At 42.0% G+C, this 16,912-nt stretch overlaps 1 protein-coding gene across 12 annotated transcripts in view; it reads left to right on the top strand.

Moving 5' to 3' along the window:
- Window positions 1–10: 10 nt before the first annotated feature.
- Window positions 11–16,912, top strand: part of ALDH18A1 (aldehyde dehydrogenase 18 family member A1) — a 52,478-nt gene continuing 35,576 nt past the window's right edge. For 8 of the 12 annotated variants that reach the window (XR_016387988.1, XR_016387989.1, XM_089897270.1 and 5 more), the window contains exons 1-3: window positions 63–169; window positions 3,396–3,511; window positions 16,294–16,508. Coding sequence is in view for 9 of the 12 variants with exons in the window: in XM_089897270.1 (XP_089753396.1) it covers window positions 3,424–3,511; window positions 16,294–16,508 (303 nt within the window). In the remaining 3 variants the exon portion in view is untranslated. The other 4 variants (XM_089897266.1, XM_089897271.1, XM_089897265.1 and 1 more) reach the window with 4 other exon arrangements.

The raw sequence follows: 16,912 nt of genomic DNA, 5'->3' as shown, positions 1-16,912 counted from the left end.
CGTCGCGTCAACAGCGGAGGCCGCGCGACCTGGGTTTACTCCAACGCTGTGGACGTAACGTCATCCTTGAGGGACGTGGACGGAAGAAAAGGGAGTGTAAGCCGGCTCCAGAACCCGTCTGCGTGTAGTACGGGCCGGGCGCCGGGGCTGGGCGGCTGCGTTCAGGAAGGTACGGGCGGGCGGCGAGGATGGCGGGGACAGTGGCGGGGATGAGGTGGCGCCGGTGCCTCCGCGGGGGCTGAGGCGCCGCCCGGGCTTGGGCGAGGGAAGGTGTGTGCGCAGGGTCGCGGGCGACCGAGGGGGCTGCCGGGGCGCGCGGCCGCAGCAGGGTGGCGGGTCGGGCCCGCGAGTGAGTGTGGGAGCGCGGAGGGATGGTGGCGGGCTGGGCCGCCCAGAGCGCGTTGCACCGCCACATGCCCGGGCGCGGAGGCCCAAGCGCAGCGGGGACTGCGGGCACCCGAACTCCGTGGCAGCCCTCGGGTACACCCAAATGCAGGAACTGATCCATGTGGAGGCTTGACGACCCAGCGGACCCCTTCTCCGCCCAGGAGTCCGGAGCCAGCTTCCAGTGCACCTGCATGGGTGGTGGGGTTTCACCCTCTTTGTGACTGTCCACACGGCGACTCTCAGGGGCGTGTGTGTGCAGTCCCTCGCAGCCCGCCCGGGCTTTCGTGATCCCCTCTTGAAAACCATTCCCCCCCACCCCGCAGCCGGAGAGCTCGCTCACCACCGCCTTTCGCAGCGTGGCATAAGGTCTGTGAAGAGTTCCTTCTGGCACATCAGGGCGGACCCAGATCCATCCCCTCCCCCATCACCTTTCTCTGCTCTAGAGGCGGTGAGCTTTATCACTGGGTCTTTGTCTTAAAATGGTGAACCATATACCAAGCCTGTGTTTCTGGGCGACGTTTGTTGAGACTAAAGTTCAGTTCTCTGTTCAAGTAAGAAAGATAAGGGCTTTCTATTTAGAACCTGTAAAAAGGTACTTGAGAAATGTCCTGATTCAAAACATGGAAACTTTTCATTTGATGACATGGAGTCTAGACAGACACACATAACCTTTGCTCCCTGGAATTAGCCGTGTACTTTTTGAGGGCATAATAAATTCTGGCAGGATGAACTATCCTTTGCAGTGAGGTAGGGGTCAGTCAGAGGCCATGAGAGAGGCAGGGAGGCCTGGTTTCTAGATCAGTCTTCAACCTGATAACTTACCTTAAACATTCAGAGCTTTCAGTTATTCATAGATAAGAGAGAGGTAAACAGTCCATAAATATAATTTATGATTACATCTGTCTGTCAGAGGATATGGAATTCTTTGTGCCTGTGACAGGTCCTGAAAGAAATAAAGAAATGCATTGTAAGATATCATTAGCGTCTGAAAGACAGACCGAGGAGAGCAGATGTTTATTGAGCATCTCTTGTACCCAGGCATTCCATGCATTCTCTCACAATAATTCTATGAGGTCCTTACTGTTATTGTCCCTAGTTTACAGATGAGGAAACTGAGACTTAGAAAGATTGGAAGACCCACAGCTAGCAAGGCACACAGCTAGCAAGTGCAAAGCTTGAACCTAAATCTCTCCAACTCCAAAATCCTTGTGTCCCATGTTTACCATGCTGTCAGTGGGAAGTTTATATTCTCGTTGGGAAAATCAGCAGTAGCACATGAACCAGTCAGAAACTAATGCTAGAGTTGCTGGGGAAAGTTTGTGAAGGAGATAGAATTAGAATTTTAGTGTCACTATTTGATTATTTTACCCTTTTGGCTCTTCTAGGGTTATTTTGGAGAATTCGTATGTAAATAATTGTTTAGCAATAATTACTGAAGGAATTTGTAAAAGCAGCAAACATAGATCATGGGCTCATATCATGCTTCAGTGTTATGCAAATAATTTTCTCTTGGGACCTTCCATACTGTCACAAACACTGAAGTCAACAGAGAGCACTTAACACTTTCTGTTGCCTATTAGAGGCCATATCTTTTACAACAGATGTATCCTGCCAGTCTCTTCTCTCTTCTTTCTGTACCTTTGTGCAGTATAAATTGAAGAGCATTAACCATTCCTTGTTTCTCTTCACTTTGGGGCAAAATGCTAGTCTTTTGAGGCATGTTTAAGCACGTTGAGGCATGTTTAAGAGGGTTGACTATATCTACCAATACATAGAGAAGTTAAAAGGAGACCCGCAAGCAAAGAACACACAGTGTTTTTCTTATCTTGTGAAAACAACCATGTCCCTGTAGTGTAACAGCTGCAATAATGAATGGCGTATTCTCTGTGTTTTTTTATATATATATGTGCGTGTATATATTTGTATATATATGTATATATGAAGATAGATAGATGAAGCCCCCTACCTATTTGTGAAATAAACTAATCTTCGTCTAAAACTTGACCTACCGTGGGAAAATGCCCACAGCCACTATGTTCTCAGCTCTGAGATTTCTAGGTATGTACTCATCCTCCAAGAGATGTGCCCACGGTCATTTCAGATGCCAGCCATTTGCAGGCATTGCCACTCCTTCCCAGGGATTCAAGAGTGTGCTTTGGATTCCTGTGGACGGCAAGAAGAAAGACAAAACAGCAGCCTCCGACCTCTCCTCCCTTTTCTTGTGTCAGCAAGGATCAAGCTGACATTTCAAATATGTGGTTTTCAGAGTTCTGTCGGGAGGTGCTAGCAGGAAGGTGGAGATGGCTGCTTACGGAATGCTGAATCTGTTTTTTGATCTGTTGGAGACTCCTTAATGGTATAGGAATTGTGGTGAAGATTTAATATCAATACGTAAACATTATACCTTAAAGATTTTTTTGTCACTCAAAATATTCATAATCCTTAGTTTCAATTTGTTTACATAAAAACTAAAATGGTTGGGACTTCCCTGGTGGCACAGTGGTTAAGAATCTGCCTGCCAGTGCAGGGGACACTGGTTCGAGCTCTGGTCCAGGAAGATCCCACATGCCGTGGAGCAACTAAGCCCATGCGCCACAGCTACTGAGCCCGCACGCTGCAACTACTGAAGCCCATGCTCCACAACAAGAGAAGCCACCACAATGAGAAGCCCACGCACTGCAACAAAGAGTAGCCCCCGCTTCCCGCAACTAGAGAAAGCCCGCGCGCAGCAACGAAGACCCAATGCAGCCAAAAAATAATTAATTAATTAATTAATTTTAAAGAAAAAACTAAGATGGTTGTAAGAAAGGAAGAATAGAGTCAGAGCCTGGGAAGGAGCCATTTGTTTTTTCTCTCTTTTCTATGTGTAGAAGAGGTGGGAGTTCCTCTAATACAGGGGAGTTTGGAGCAGGAGAGTCAAGTTTTTACTCTCAGTGTGGGGAGGTGGACGAAAATAAAATGAATTGTCTAGTATTTTGATTCTTCATTTTTTAAAATGCATTCTGCAGATACCTTGGTCAGTGACCACCTCGCAGCATGTTGAGTCGAGTCTGCCGCTCTGGGTCCCCGTCCTTCACCTACCGTCTCCTGCCCTGGGTCCAATCCACAACACTCTCCAGATCTTGTAGGTACCGTAGGAAACATAAATATGTGGGAGGTTTGGTCCAAGTGTGTTTCAACAAGGTTTTAAAAAGTAAAAAAAATGTAATTTGGCAAAATTGGACAAAGGCAGTAAGCAAGGAAGCAGCCTACTGGTGAAACGTCGTGTTTGTATTTATCAATAAAGTGAAATTTTTGGAGGGGATAGATAGGTTTATGGCATAGATTATGGTGATGGTTTCACGAGTGTATACTTACCTGCAAACTCATCAACTTGTGTACATTAATTTTGTACAGCTTTTGGTATGTCAAATAAATAACTCAAAATTTAAAAAAAATTTTAAAGATAAAGTGTTGCCTTTATTTAATCCCCCAGGATTTTTTGCACGCTATTTTTCTTCATTCCTTCTTTGTAATTAAGTGTTTAATTTTGAGATAATTATAGATTCACTTGCAGTTGCAAGAATTAATACAGAGAGATCCCTTATACCCTTTCCCCAGTTATCGCAGTATCTCAGCCAGGGTATTGACCAGGGTGGATAGAGTCAAGATAAGATTTCCATCACTACAGGATCCTTCAAGTTTCTCTTTTCTAGTTGTCCTCTCCTTTCTGTCCCTAACCCCTGGCAGCCTCTAATCTGTGCTCCATTTTTATAATTTTTAAATGTTACATAAATGAAATCATACAGTATGTGACCTTTGGGGGTGACTTTTTTTACTCAGCATAAATCTCTGGAGATTCATCTAAGTTCTTGTGTCTGTAAGTTTGTTCATTTTTATTGCTGAATAGGATTTAATGGTATGGGGGTACCACAGTTAGCGTAACCATTCACCATTGAAGAACAACTGGTTGTTTAACATTTTTTGTCTGTTATGAATAAGGCTGCTGTGAACATTCGTGTATAGGACTTTGTGTGCACATAGTTTTGGTTATCTGGGATAAATGTCCAAAAGTTCAGTTTCTGGGTTGTATGTTAGCTGCATGTGGTAGTTAGTTTTATAAGAAATGGCAAACTGTTTTTGCAGAGCGGCTGTACCATTTTACATTCACACCAGCAATGTATGAGTGATCCACTTTCTCTTCATCCTCACCAGCATTTGATGTTGCCACTCTTCGATTTTATCCATTTTGATAGATACATAATGATATCTCACTGTGGTTTTAAATTCCTTTTCTCTGTTGACCAGTGAGGTTGGACATCTTTTCATGTGCCTATTTGCTGACTGTATATCCTCGTCAGTGAAATGTCATTTGCTCATTTTTAATTGGATTGTTTGGTTTTCTACTTTTGAACTTGGAGAGTTTTTTAATGTCTTCTACAGACTAGTCCTTGGTCGGATTTGTGATTAGAAAGTATTTTCTCCCAGTTTGTAGCTTGCCATTTCAGTCTCTTAACAGGGTCTTTCACAGAGGAAAGTTTTTTCTACTTTGATGAGGTCCAGTTTATCAGTTTTTCATTTTATGGATTGTACATGTGAGGTCAAGTCTAAGAACTCTTTGTATAGCCTTAGATCCTGAAGATTTCCTGTATCTTTTTCTAAAAGTTTTGAACTTTTGCATTGAAGTCCATGATCCATTTTTGTTTTGTTTTGTTTTTTTAGCATTTTTAGTGGAGTATAATTGCTTTACATTGTTTTGTTAGTTGCTTCTGTATAACAGTGAATCAGCTATACATATACATATATCCCCGTATCCCCTCCCTCTTGAGCCTCCCTCCCACCCTCCCTATCCCACCCCTCTAGGTGGTCACAAAGCCCCTAGCTGATCTCGCTGTGCTGTGTGGCTGCTTCCCGCTAGCTGTCTGTTTTACATTTGGTAGTGTATATATGTCAATACCACTCTCTCACTTCATCCCAGCTTACCCTTCCCCTCCCCATGTCCCCAGGTCCATTCTCTACTCTGTGTCCTGCCCCTGTCCTGACCCTAGGTTCTTCAGAACCTTTTTTTTTTTTAGATTCCATATATATGCCTTAGCATATGGTATTTGTTTTTCTCTTTCTGACTTACTTTACTCTGTATGACAGACTCTAGGTCCATCCACCTCACTACAAGTAACTCAATTTTGTTTCTTTTTATGGCTCAGTAATATTCCATTGTATACACGTGCCACATCTTCTGTATCCACTCATCTGTCAATGGACACTTAGGTTGCTCCATGTCCTGGCTATTGTAAATAGTGCTGCAGTGAACATTGTGGTACATGACTCTTTTTGAATTATGGTTTTCTCTGAGTATATGCCCAGTAGTGGGATTGCTGGGTCACATGGTAGTTCTATTTTTAGTTTTTTAAGGAACCTCCATACTGTTCTCCATAGTGGCTGTAGCAATTTACATTCCCACCAACAGTGCAAGAGGGTTCCCTTTTCTCCACACCCTCTCCAGCATTTATTGTTTGTAGATTTTTTGATGATGGCCATTCTGACCGGTGTGAAGTGATACCTCATTGTAGTTTTGATTTGCATTTCTCTAATGATTAGTGATTTTGAGCATCCTTTCATGTGTTTGTTGGTACTCTGTATATCTTCTTTGGAGAAATGTCCATTTAGGTCTTCTTCCCATTTTTGGATTGGGTTGTTTGTTTTTTTGATATTGAGCTGCATGTGCTGCTTGTATATTTTGGAGATTAATCCTTTGTCAGTTGCTTCGTTTGCAAATATTTTCTCCCATTATGAGGATTGTCTTTTCGTCTTGTTTATGGTTTCCTTTGCTGTGCAAAAGCTTTGAAGTTTCATTAGGTCCCATTTGTTTATTTTTGTTTTTATTTCCATTTCTCTAGGAGGTGGGTCAAAAGAATCTTGCTGTGATTTATGTCATAGAGTGTTCTGCCTATGTTTTCCTCTAAGAGTTTTATAGTGTCTGGCCTTACATTTAGGTCTTTAATCCATTTTGAATTTATTTTTGTGTATGGTGTTAGGGAGGGTTCTAATTTCATTCTTTTACATGTAGCTGTCCAGTTTTCCCAGCACCATTTATTGAAGAGGCTGTCTTTTCTCCATTGTATATTCTCGCCTCCTTTGTCAAAGATAAGGTGACCATATGTGCATGGATTTATCTCTTGGCTTTCTTTCCTGTTCCATTGATCTGTATGTCTGTTTTTGGGCCAGTACCATACTGTCTCGATTACTGTAGCTTTGTAGTATAGTCTGAAGTCAGGGAGCCTGATTCCTCCAGCTCTGTTTTTCTTTCTCAAGGCTGCTTTGGCTGTTCGTGGTCTTTCATGTTAACATACAAATTGTATAATTTTTTGTTCTAGTTCTGTGAAAAATGCCATTGGTAATTTGACAGGGACTGTATTGAATCTGTAGATTGCTTTGGCTAGTATAGTCATTTTTGCAATGTTGATTCTTCCAGTCTAAGAGCATAGTATATCTCTCCATCTGTTTGTATCATCTTTAATTTCTTTAATCAGTGTCTTATAGTTTTCTGCATACAGGTCTTTTGTCTCCTTAGGTAGGTTTATTCCTAGGTATTTTATTCTTTTTGTTGCAATGGTAAATGGGAGTGTTTCCTTAATTTCTCTTTCAGATTTTTCATCATTAGTGTATAGGAATGCAGGAGATTTCTGTGCATTAATTTTGTATCCTGCTACTTTACCAAATTCATAGATTAGCTCTAGTAGTTTTCTGCTGGCATCTAGGATTCTCTATGTGTAGTATCATGTCATCTGCACACAGTGACAGTTTTACTTCTTCTTTTCCGATTTGGACTCATTGTATTTCTTTTTCCATCTCTGATTGCTGTGGCTAAAACTTCCAAAACTATGTTGAAAAATAGTGGTGAGAGTGGGCAACCTTGCCGTGTTCCTGATCTTAGTAGAAATAGTTTCAGTTTTTCACCATTAAGGACAATGTTGGTGTGGGTTTGTCATATATGGCCTTTATTATGTTGAGGAAAATTCCCTCTATGCCTTCTCTCTTAGAACTGCTTTTGCTGCATCCCATAGGTTTTCGGTCGTCGTGTTTTCATTGTCATTTTTTTCTAGGTATTTTTTGATTTCCTCTTTGACTTCTTCAGTGATCTCTTGGTTATTAAGTAGTGTATTGTTTAGCCTCCACGTGCTTGTATTTTTTACAGATTTTTTCCTGTAATTTATATCTAGTCTCATAGCGTTGTGGTCGGAAAAGGTACTTGATACAATTTCAATTTTCTTAAATTTACCAAGGCTTGATTTGTGACCCAAGATATGATCTATCCTGGAGAATGTTCCATGAGCACTTGAGAAGAATGTGTATTCTGTTGTTTTTGGATGGAATGTCCTATAAATATTCAGTCAGTCTATGTCTTTTGGTTGGAGCATTTAAACCATTTACATTTCTGCAGGGTTTTTATCACAAATGGGTATTGAATTTTGTTGAAAGCTTTCTCTGCATCGATTGAGATGATCATGATCATATGGCTTTTCTCCTTCAATTTGCTAATATGGTGTATCACATTGATTGATTTGTGTATGTTGAAGAATCCTTGTATTCCTGGGATAAACCCCACTTGATCATGGTGTATGAACCTTTCCATGTGCTGTTGGATTCTGTTTGCTAGTATTTTGTTGAGGATTTTTGCATCTATGTTCATCAGTGATACTGGCCTATAGTTTTCTTTCTTTGTGACATCTTTGTCTGGTTTGGGTATCAGGGTGATGGTGGCCTCATAGAATGAGTTTGGGAGTGTTCCTCCCTCTACTATGTTTTGGAAGTTTGAGAATGACAGGTGTTAGATCTTCTTTAAATGTGTGATAGAATTTGCCTGTGAAGATATCTGGTCCTGGGCTTTTGTTTGTTGGAAGATTTTTAATCACCAATTTCAGTGCTTGTGATTGGTCTGTTCTTATTTTCTATTTCTTCCTGGTTCAGTCTCGGAAGGTTGTGCATTTCTAAGAATTTGTCCATTTCTTCCAGGTTGTCCATTTTATTGGCATAGAGTTGCTTGTAGTAATCTCTCACGATCCTTTGTATTTCTGCAGTGTCAGTTGTTACTTTTTCTTTTTCATTTCTAATTCTACTGATTTGAATCTTCTCCCTTTTTTTCTCGATGAGTCTGGCTAATGATTTATCAATTTTGTTTATCTTCTCAAAGAACCAGCTTTTAGTTTTGTTGATCTTTGCTATCGTTTCTTTCATTTCTTTTTCATTTATTTCTGATCTGATCTTTATGATTTCTTTCCTTCTGCTAACTTTGGGGTTTTTTTGTTCTTTCTCTAATTGCTTTAGATGTAAGGTTAGGTTGTTTATTTGAGATGTTTCTTGTTTCTTAAGGTAGGATTGTATTGCTATAAACTTCTCTCTTAGAACTGCTTTTGCTGCATCCCATAGGTTTTCAGTCGTTGTGTTTTCATTGTCATTTTTTTCTAGGTATTTTTTGATTTCCTCTTTGACTTCTTCAGTGATCTCTTTGTTATTAAGTAGTGTATTGTTTAGCCTTCACGTGCTTGTATTTTTTACAGATTTTTTCCTGTAATTTATATCTAGTCTCATAGCGTTGTGGTCGGAAAAGATACTTGATACAATTTCAATTTTCTTAAATTTACCAAGGCTTGATTTGTGACCCAAGATATGATCTATCCTGGAGAATGTTCCATGAGCACTTGAGAAGAATGTGTATTCTGTTGTTTTTGGATGGAATGTCCTATAAATATCAATTAAGTCCATCTTGTTTAATGTATCATTTAAAGCTTGTGTTTCCTTATTTATTTTTATTTTGGATGATCTGTCCATTGGTGAAAGTGGGGTGTTAAAGTCCCCTACTATGATTGTGTTACTATCAATTTCCCCTTTTATGGCTGTTAGCATTTGCCTTATGTATTGAGGTGCTCCTATGTTGGGTGCATAACTATTTACAATTGTTGTATCTTCTTCTTGGATTGATCCCTTGATCATTATGTAGTGTCCTTCTTTGTCTTCTAATAGTCTTTATTTTAAAGTCTATTTTGTCTGATATGAGAATTGCAACTCCAGCTTTCTTTTGATTTCCATTTGCATGGAATATCTCTTTCCATCCTCTCACTTTCAGTCTGTATGTGTCCCTAGGTCTGAAGTGGGTCTCTTGTAGACAGCTTATGTACGGGTCTTGTTTTTGTATTCATTCAGTCAGCCTGTGTCTTTTGGTTGGAGCATTTAAACCATTTACATTTAATGTAATTATTGATATGTATGTTCCTATTCCCATTTTCTTAATTGTTTTGGGTTTGTTATTGTAGGTCTTTTCCTTCTCTTGTGTTTCCTGCCTAGAGAAGTTCCTTTAGCATTTGTTGTAAAGCTGGTTTGGTGGTGCTGAATTCTCTTAGCCTTTGCTTGTCTGTAAAGGTTTTAAATTCTCCGTTGAATCTGAATGAGATCCTTGCTGGGTAGAGTAATCTTGGTTGTAGGTTTTTCCCTTTCATCGCTTCAAATATGTGCTGCCACTCCCTCTGGCTTGCAGAGTTTCTGCTGAAAGCTCAGCTGTTAACCTTATGGGGATTCCTTTGTATGTTATTTGTTGCTTTTCCCTTGCTGCTTTTTTTTTTTTTTGCGGTACATGGGCCTCCCACTGCCATGGCCTCTCTCGTTGCAGAGCACAGGCTCTGGACGCACAGGCCCAGCAGCCATGGCTCAGGCCCAGCCACTCCGCAGCATGTGGGATCCTCCCGGACCAGGGCACAAACCCATGTCCCCTGCACCGGCAGGCGGACTCTCAACCACTGCGCCACCAGGGAAGCCTTCCCTTGCTGCTTTTAATACTTTTTCTTTGTATTTAATTTTTGATAGTTTGATTAATATGTGTCTTGGTGTGTTTCTCCTTGGATTTATCCTTTATGGGACTCTCTGCACTTCCTGGACTTGATTGATTATTTCCTTTCTCATATTAGGGAAGTTTTCAACTATAACCTCTTCAAATATTTTCTCAGTCCCTTTATTTTTCTCCTCTTCTTCTGGGACCCCTGTAATTCAAATGTTGGTACGTTTAATGTTGTCCCAGAGGTCTCTGAGACTGTCCTCAATTCTTTTCATTCTTTTTTCTTTATTCTGCTCTGCAGTAGTTATTTCCCCTATTTTATCTTCCAGGTCACTTATCCATTCTCTTCTGCCTCAGTTATTCTGGTATTGATTCCTTCTAGAGAATTTTAATTTCATTTACTGTGTTGTTCTTCATTGTTTATTTGCTCTTTAGTTCTTCTAGGTCCTTGTTAAACGTTTCTTGTATTTTCTCCATTTTATTTCCAAGATTTTGGATCATCTTTACTGTCATTACTCTGAATTCTTTTTCAGGTAGACTGCCTACTTCCTCTTCATTTGTTTGGTCTGGTGGGTTTTTACCTTGCTCCTTCATGTGCTGCATATTTCTCTGTCTTCTCATTTTGCTTAACTTACTGTGTTTGGGGTCTCCTTTTCACAGGCTTCAGGTTCATAGTTCCCGTTGTTTTTGGTGTCTGCCCCCAGTGGGTGAGGTTGGTTCAGTGGCTTGTTAAGCTTCCTGGTGGAGGGGACTGGTGCCTGTGTTCTGGTGGATGAGGCTGGATCTTGTCTTTCTGGTGGGCAGGACTGCATCTGGTGGTGTGTTTTGGTGTGTCTGTGAACTTAATATGATTTTAGGCAGCCTCTCTGCTAATGGGTGGGGTTATGTTCCTGTCTTGCTAGTTGTTTGGCATGGGGTGTCCAGCACTGTAGCTTGCTGGTCATTGAGTGGAGCTGGGTCTTAGCATTGAGACAGAGATCTCTAGGAGAGCTCTCACCGATTGATATTACGTGGGGCCTGGAGGTCTCTGGTGGTCCAGTGTCCTGAGCTCGGGTCTCCCACCTCAGAGGCTCAGGCCTGACACCCAGCCAGAGCACCAAGACCCTTGATAAAGAATGCTGCTACACACGATGGTTTGACCGGAAGTGCCAGTCCCCCAATTTTTTTAACCCCTCACAGTGATGGCACAGTTCACACCATAGAAAGTGATGTGCTCTAAATGTCAAGGCTCACAGGTTTTCTTATCAGAATTTCCATGAATCAACACAACATTGCAGAGAAGCAAGTATTCTCTGCTGCTACTGTACTCCAGGGCTGGGCAGACAAAAGCAAGAGCATCCTGAGAAAGGCTACCATGATGGGGTCCAAGTTCACAGTAGCCAGCGCTCCCCACTCCAAAACTCAAGGTGTCCAGACAGCTGCTCTGAGCTGGGGTCTGCCTGCTCCCTCCCTCTCTGGGTAGCCAGCACTCCCTCCATGATCCATTTTGAGTTAATATTTGTATAAGGTGTGATGGTTAGGTCGAGGTTCATTTTTTTGCATCTAGAGGTCTACTTCCAGCACCATTTGTTGAAAGGCTGTTTATGATGTTTTGAGTTGCCTATCTCTTGATAACACCTAAACGTTATCAACAGTCTGTCTCAAAACCTTACTGCAAGAGGACTTGCTTATCAGCTAATCAAGCTTATCATCATTGGAAAAATCTGTTTCCTATTCATGTAAAGAAGAGTGTAAAGTTTAAAAGTTCAGGGTCTGGAACTAGGCTCCCTGTGTTTGAAAACTATCTCTGCTACTTACTTAGTGACCACAGCTATGGATTTCGGTCACATTTCCATGAGTCGGCATTTTGGACCATGCTCAGCTACACAGTGGTTCCGTGTCCTTGTCAGCTCTCCATTGGCTCAGGGTTGATTGTTGAGGGCCACGGGAGAATCTGCTGGGATGATAGATCATCTCTGTTCCACATGGCCTCTCATCTTCCAGCAAGCTATCTGTGGCTTCTTCACCTGATGCTTCCCAAGAACAGCAAGCGTGGCAGTGATAAGGTCTCTTGAGGCCTAAGCTCAGAATTTACGCAGAGTTAGGCTTCTGCTACATTGTATTGGTCAAAGCAAGTCATAGGGCCAGCCCCTATTCAAGGAGTGGGAAAACAGACTCCACCTGTTAATGGGAGAAGCTTCAAGTATTGTGGCCATTTTTCCAATCTGGTAATGTTGGTAAGTTACTCAACTTGTCTGAGCCTCAGTTTCCTTATTTATAAAATGAAGCTAATAATAATAATAACGAATTCATAATAATACCTAACTCATGAGTCTTAACTCATGAGAATTCAGGAAGATGATGATAACAATAATGACGATGATAAGCATAGCTAACCCTTTTTTTTTTTAAATAAATTTACTTATTTATTGGCTGTGTTGAGTCTTCCTTGCTGTGCACGGGCTTTCTCTAGTTGCAGCAGGCGGGGACTACTCTTCATTGCAGCGCACAGGCTTCTCATTGCGGTGGCTTCTCTTGTTGCATAGCACGGGCTCTAGGCGCGTGGGCTTCAGTAGTGGTGGCACACAGGCTCAGTAGTTGTGGCGCATGGGCTCAGTTGCTCCGTGGCATGTGGGATCTTCCCAGACCAGGGCTTGAACTCGCATCCTTGCATTGGCAGGTGGATTCTTAACCACTGCGCCACCAGGGAAGCCCATAGCTAACACTTTTTTATAATACCAGCTAATATTTATTGAGGGTTTACTTTGTGCCAATCCTTGTTCATGCATTAACTCATTTCATTCCCCACAACAACCTTATGAGATCAATGAGATAACAGCAAGTAAGTGAAGGAGTTGAGATTCCAGCCCAGGAAGTCTGACTCCAGAGCCTACACTTGTCCTTTCATATATCCTCTGCCTCTGTATAAGGTACATGAATAGTTAACACAGTTCCTGGTATATAGTAAATATTCGCTTCAGTGTTTTTATTGTTGATATTATTGTTTATTCTCATTAGACTCATTCACAGAAGGAGGCACTTTCTGATCTTATCCCTAGATTTTTCTTTGTATCCAGATTTTTCTGGAACCCCATGTTCACTGACCATGATAAGCAGAAGAGCAGAAAAGAAATTAAAAAGGCAAAGTGAAAAAGCATAGAAATACAAACAGAGGGAAGTGGAAGACCAGGAAGAGAGATAGAAACCATGTCAGGGTTCCTTCCTGTTCAGGCCTGGAACACAGCCTCATTTATTACTGAGAATTAGGGCTCTGGTGCTGAAAAGCTAAAGGGCTTCTCCTCCCTTGGAGTGTGACCCATGGCACTTTTGAGGAATATGGACAACCCCCTCCCCCTAACACATTTGCATACACATATACCTCGGTATCCCCTCATCCTTAACAGGAGGAGATGTCTTTTCTTTGCGACTTAGAGCCTAAAGTTTCCTTAGAAGATGGGAAGAGATTACCCATCCAGAAGCCATGGATTTTTCTTAACTAATCAAGGCCTTCTAGTCCTTCATAAGGACGCTAAAATGTATAATACACTGCAGCACATAAAAAAATGCCCTCAAGAAAGATAGGGGTCAATCTAGGAGGGTGAAAGCATTGTTGAATAGGAAACCCAGAAAAGCCCTGGACCGCATGGAGCTCTCCTTGGTGCAGAACCCACTGGATATGACTGAGCTTTTACTTGCTTAAAACCTTGTTCAGGGACTTCCCTGGTGGTCCAGTGGTTAAGACTCCGTGCTTCCAACGCAGGGGGTGTGGGTTCGATCCCTGGTCGGAGAACTAAGATCCCGTATGTCACGCTGCCAAAAAAACACACCTTGTTCATAGATGTAGCCTCTTCTTGATGCTTATCAGCCCTGATCTGCTGTGACCCAGTTGCCTGCCGCGAGAATGACCCTTGACTGCCTGGCACCAAGCCACGCCACCCTCCTCTGCTGATACAGACTGCGGATCAGGAGTTTCATTCATGCTAGTCTGGCCTGGTAGGACTGACCTGCTTGCCACCACCTATGTCCCTGAGGTTCCCTCTCAGGCTGCCCACCCATGCTCAGCACTTTGCCAGGCCAGGACATGCCCTGCAGTGTCCTGGAGAGACAGGAGAGAAAAGTAGGCAGCAGGCCTAGTTCTGACAGCTGTCAAAGAGACACGTGATACTCGGGGGCAGCTCTGAGCTGAAGATGATGAGGGGTATGACCCCAGGTCCAGACTCCAGGGGAGTAAGTCTCTCCCTCTACCACCCCTCCCTCCACCAGGTCAGCGAGGCCAGAACTATTATATGGGTACAACTTTTAAGCGTAGACTTAGGTGTGTGCGTTGCTTAGGGTAATATTCCTGAAGGCGGGGCCAGGGCACCTATACTGATGAGCCTGATGGAGAAAGGGAGCTCTCCACGGAACGGCCCTCACAACACACCGGTGCTTTCGTCCCCGGGGCTCCCCCAGCAGGAACAGGGCAGCCCATAGCAGGGGTGCCAAGCCCCAGTTCTATCCCAGATGACGGGCTTACTGTGCAGCTCTCTGCTGGGGACTGGACTGCAAGCCTGTTGTTAAAAAAGACCCGCATCTTCTGTCTTGTTTCTCCAGCAGACTTGAAACATTGTCACTTAAAGAAACAGTTATTTAAGAGAGAAGGAAAGCCTCTTTATTACTTCATTGAAAATGTTCTTTCTCAAGTTTGTGCGTGAAGGAGGCAGAGAGGGGGGAGAACGGGGATCTTCTCGTCCGTGAGAATAGGATTCTGCCTGCTTTACCCACCATTTCTGTAGCGTAGAGAGAAACAGTGGATGCTTGATTACAGCTAGATGGGTCAGAGTGGTCAGGCGTTAGAGGCACTAGGTAGAGAAATTCTGAGAAATCTGTCTGTAAATATAAAGGGAGGTGATAACGGTTGATTCAAGTGAAGGAAGTTACTCTGTAGTAATACAGTTATAGTAAAATAGTCTGAAAGGTGGCTCGGAATGATTACTTTAGTAACTCATTCCAATATTTATTAATGTCTATAGTGATACCTAGAGAACTTGTTGTGGGGGAAGGCAGTCAGCAGTGGTGAAGAGGTTCAGTGCCTGACATTCAGCAGTGACTGTTAGATTTTCAGCTTTTTAATCAAGTTTGGTTTTTTGTTTTGGTGGGGGTTCTTTTGGTTTTTTGTTTTCGTTTTTGTTTTACCTCTTAGAAATTTTGTTCCGTGTTACAAGAAAAAAGAATCAGGACAGAATTGATGAGGGGCAGATGTCTAAAGGGATACAAAGAAGTATCTGACTCCAACGTTACTTTCCCTTCAGAAAGTGCTCCAGTTTCTTTCATCATTGTTACAGGCAATTTGTAGGGAGATTAGCTATGATTTTTTATTACTTAATACCAGTTACTTTGTTCTGTATTGTCTTAGCTAATCAGACTCACTTTTTTTTAATAGCGGTGTGGTTTCTTTAAAAGCACACATTTTTCTGATTGTGAAAGCAATGCATTTTTACTGCATAAATTTGGAAAACAAAACAAGAATAAAGAAGAAAAATAAATCACCCGTAACCCCATCATGAGATAAAATAGTAATATTTTTATTTATTTATCTTTTCCTATGCACTTAGACATGCATGTGAAACTAACATGAGCATCTTCCTATGTTATTGAAAATTCTAAAAGTATTTAAATCTTTCAGCCCTTTTTTGGACGTTTACTCTGCTTCCATTTTTCCTGTTATAAATAATACTGATGAATACCATGCTGATAAATCTCTTTGTCTCCATCTCTGATATGTTCTTTAGAATAAATTTCTGAACATGGAGTTGCTGGATCAAAGTTGTAAACATTTTTAAGGCTTTTGATATATTTTGCCAACACGTCTTCAGGGAAAAATGTTTCATTTAAATTCTTGACCAGCAGTGTTTGAGTGTACCTGTCACCTGTGTACTGGGTACAAACTCCACACAATACTAGAATAAAACATGCTAGATCGGTGTGGCTTTTGATATACTGGTTTTATGCAGTTAAGAATGTTAAAGCTATTTTTTGGCGGCCAAACTGGTTACTATTTTGCACGCATATTTTCAATGAGAAATTATATTGTGTATTTCTATCCTTTTTTTCTTGCATTTGACTTTGTTCGGGGGCTGCAGGTCGTGTCCAGCCTTCAGCCATCAGACATGTTCGTTCTTGGAGCAACATCCCCTTTATCACGGTACCCCTCAGTCGTACGCATGGCAAGTCTTTTGCCCACCGCAGTGAGCTGAAGCATGCCAAGAGAATCGTGGTGAAACTCGGAAGTGCCGTGGTGACCCGAGGGGATGAATGTGGCCTGGCACTGGGGCGCCTGGCATCTATTGTTGAGCAGGTAATTGCCAAGATGGAAAATTCAACTGAACTAAAACAAAATCTGCTTTTTAAGCTGTCATTTCAGGTTTCTCAGCTCGTAAAAATAATTCTGATTTGAGAACAATAGATTTCAACCCAGTCTGAAAACTCTGTTTCCTGATGAAGGTGCCACTGGGAGACAGCATCCCAGGGCAAGCAGAGGGGGTGTCAAGGAGTGGAGTTGATTTCATGCAGTTCATCCCTCAATCTTCTTAGTGAGAACTAGCTTTGTATGTCAGTGATTCTTAATCCTGGCTGCACATTAGAATCGCCTGAGAGGCCTGGAGGTGCCTGGGCTTCACAGTCAACCATTTAATAAGTATCTCTGGGATGGGGCTCAAGCATCTGTGGTTTTTTTTTTGTTGTTGTTGTTGTTGTTTGCGG

Source organism: Delphinapterus leucas, chromosome 16 (assembly GCF_059928025.1).
Source record: "Delphinapterus leucas isolate spDelLeu-1000000601 "Yukka" chromosome 16, BTC_Dleu_Yukka2, whole genome shotgun sequence".
Classification (NCBI taxonomy): Eukaryota; Metazoa; Chordata; class Mammalia; order Artiodactyla; family Monodontidae; genus Delphinapterus; species Delphinapterus leucas.
The sequence above is the reverse complement of the archived record's forward strand: the minus strand, read 5'-3'. Positions and strand labels throughout refer to the sequence as shown.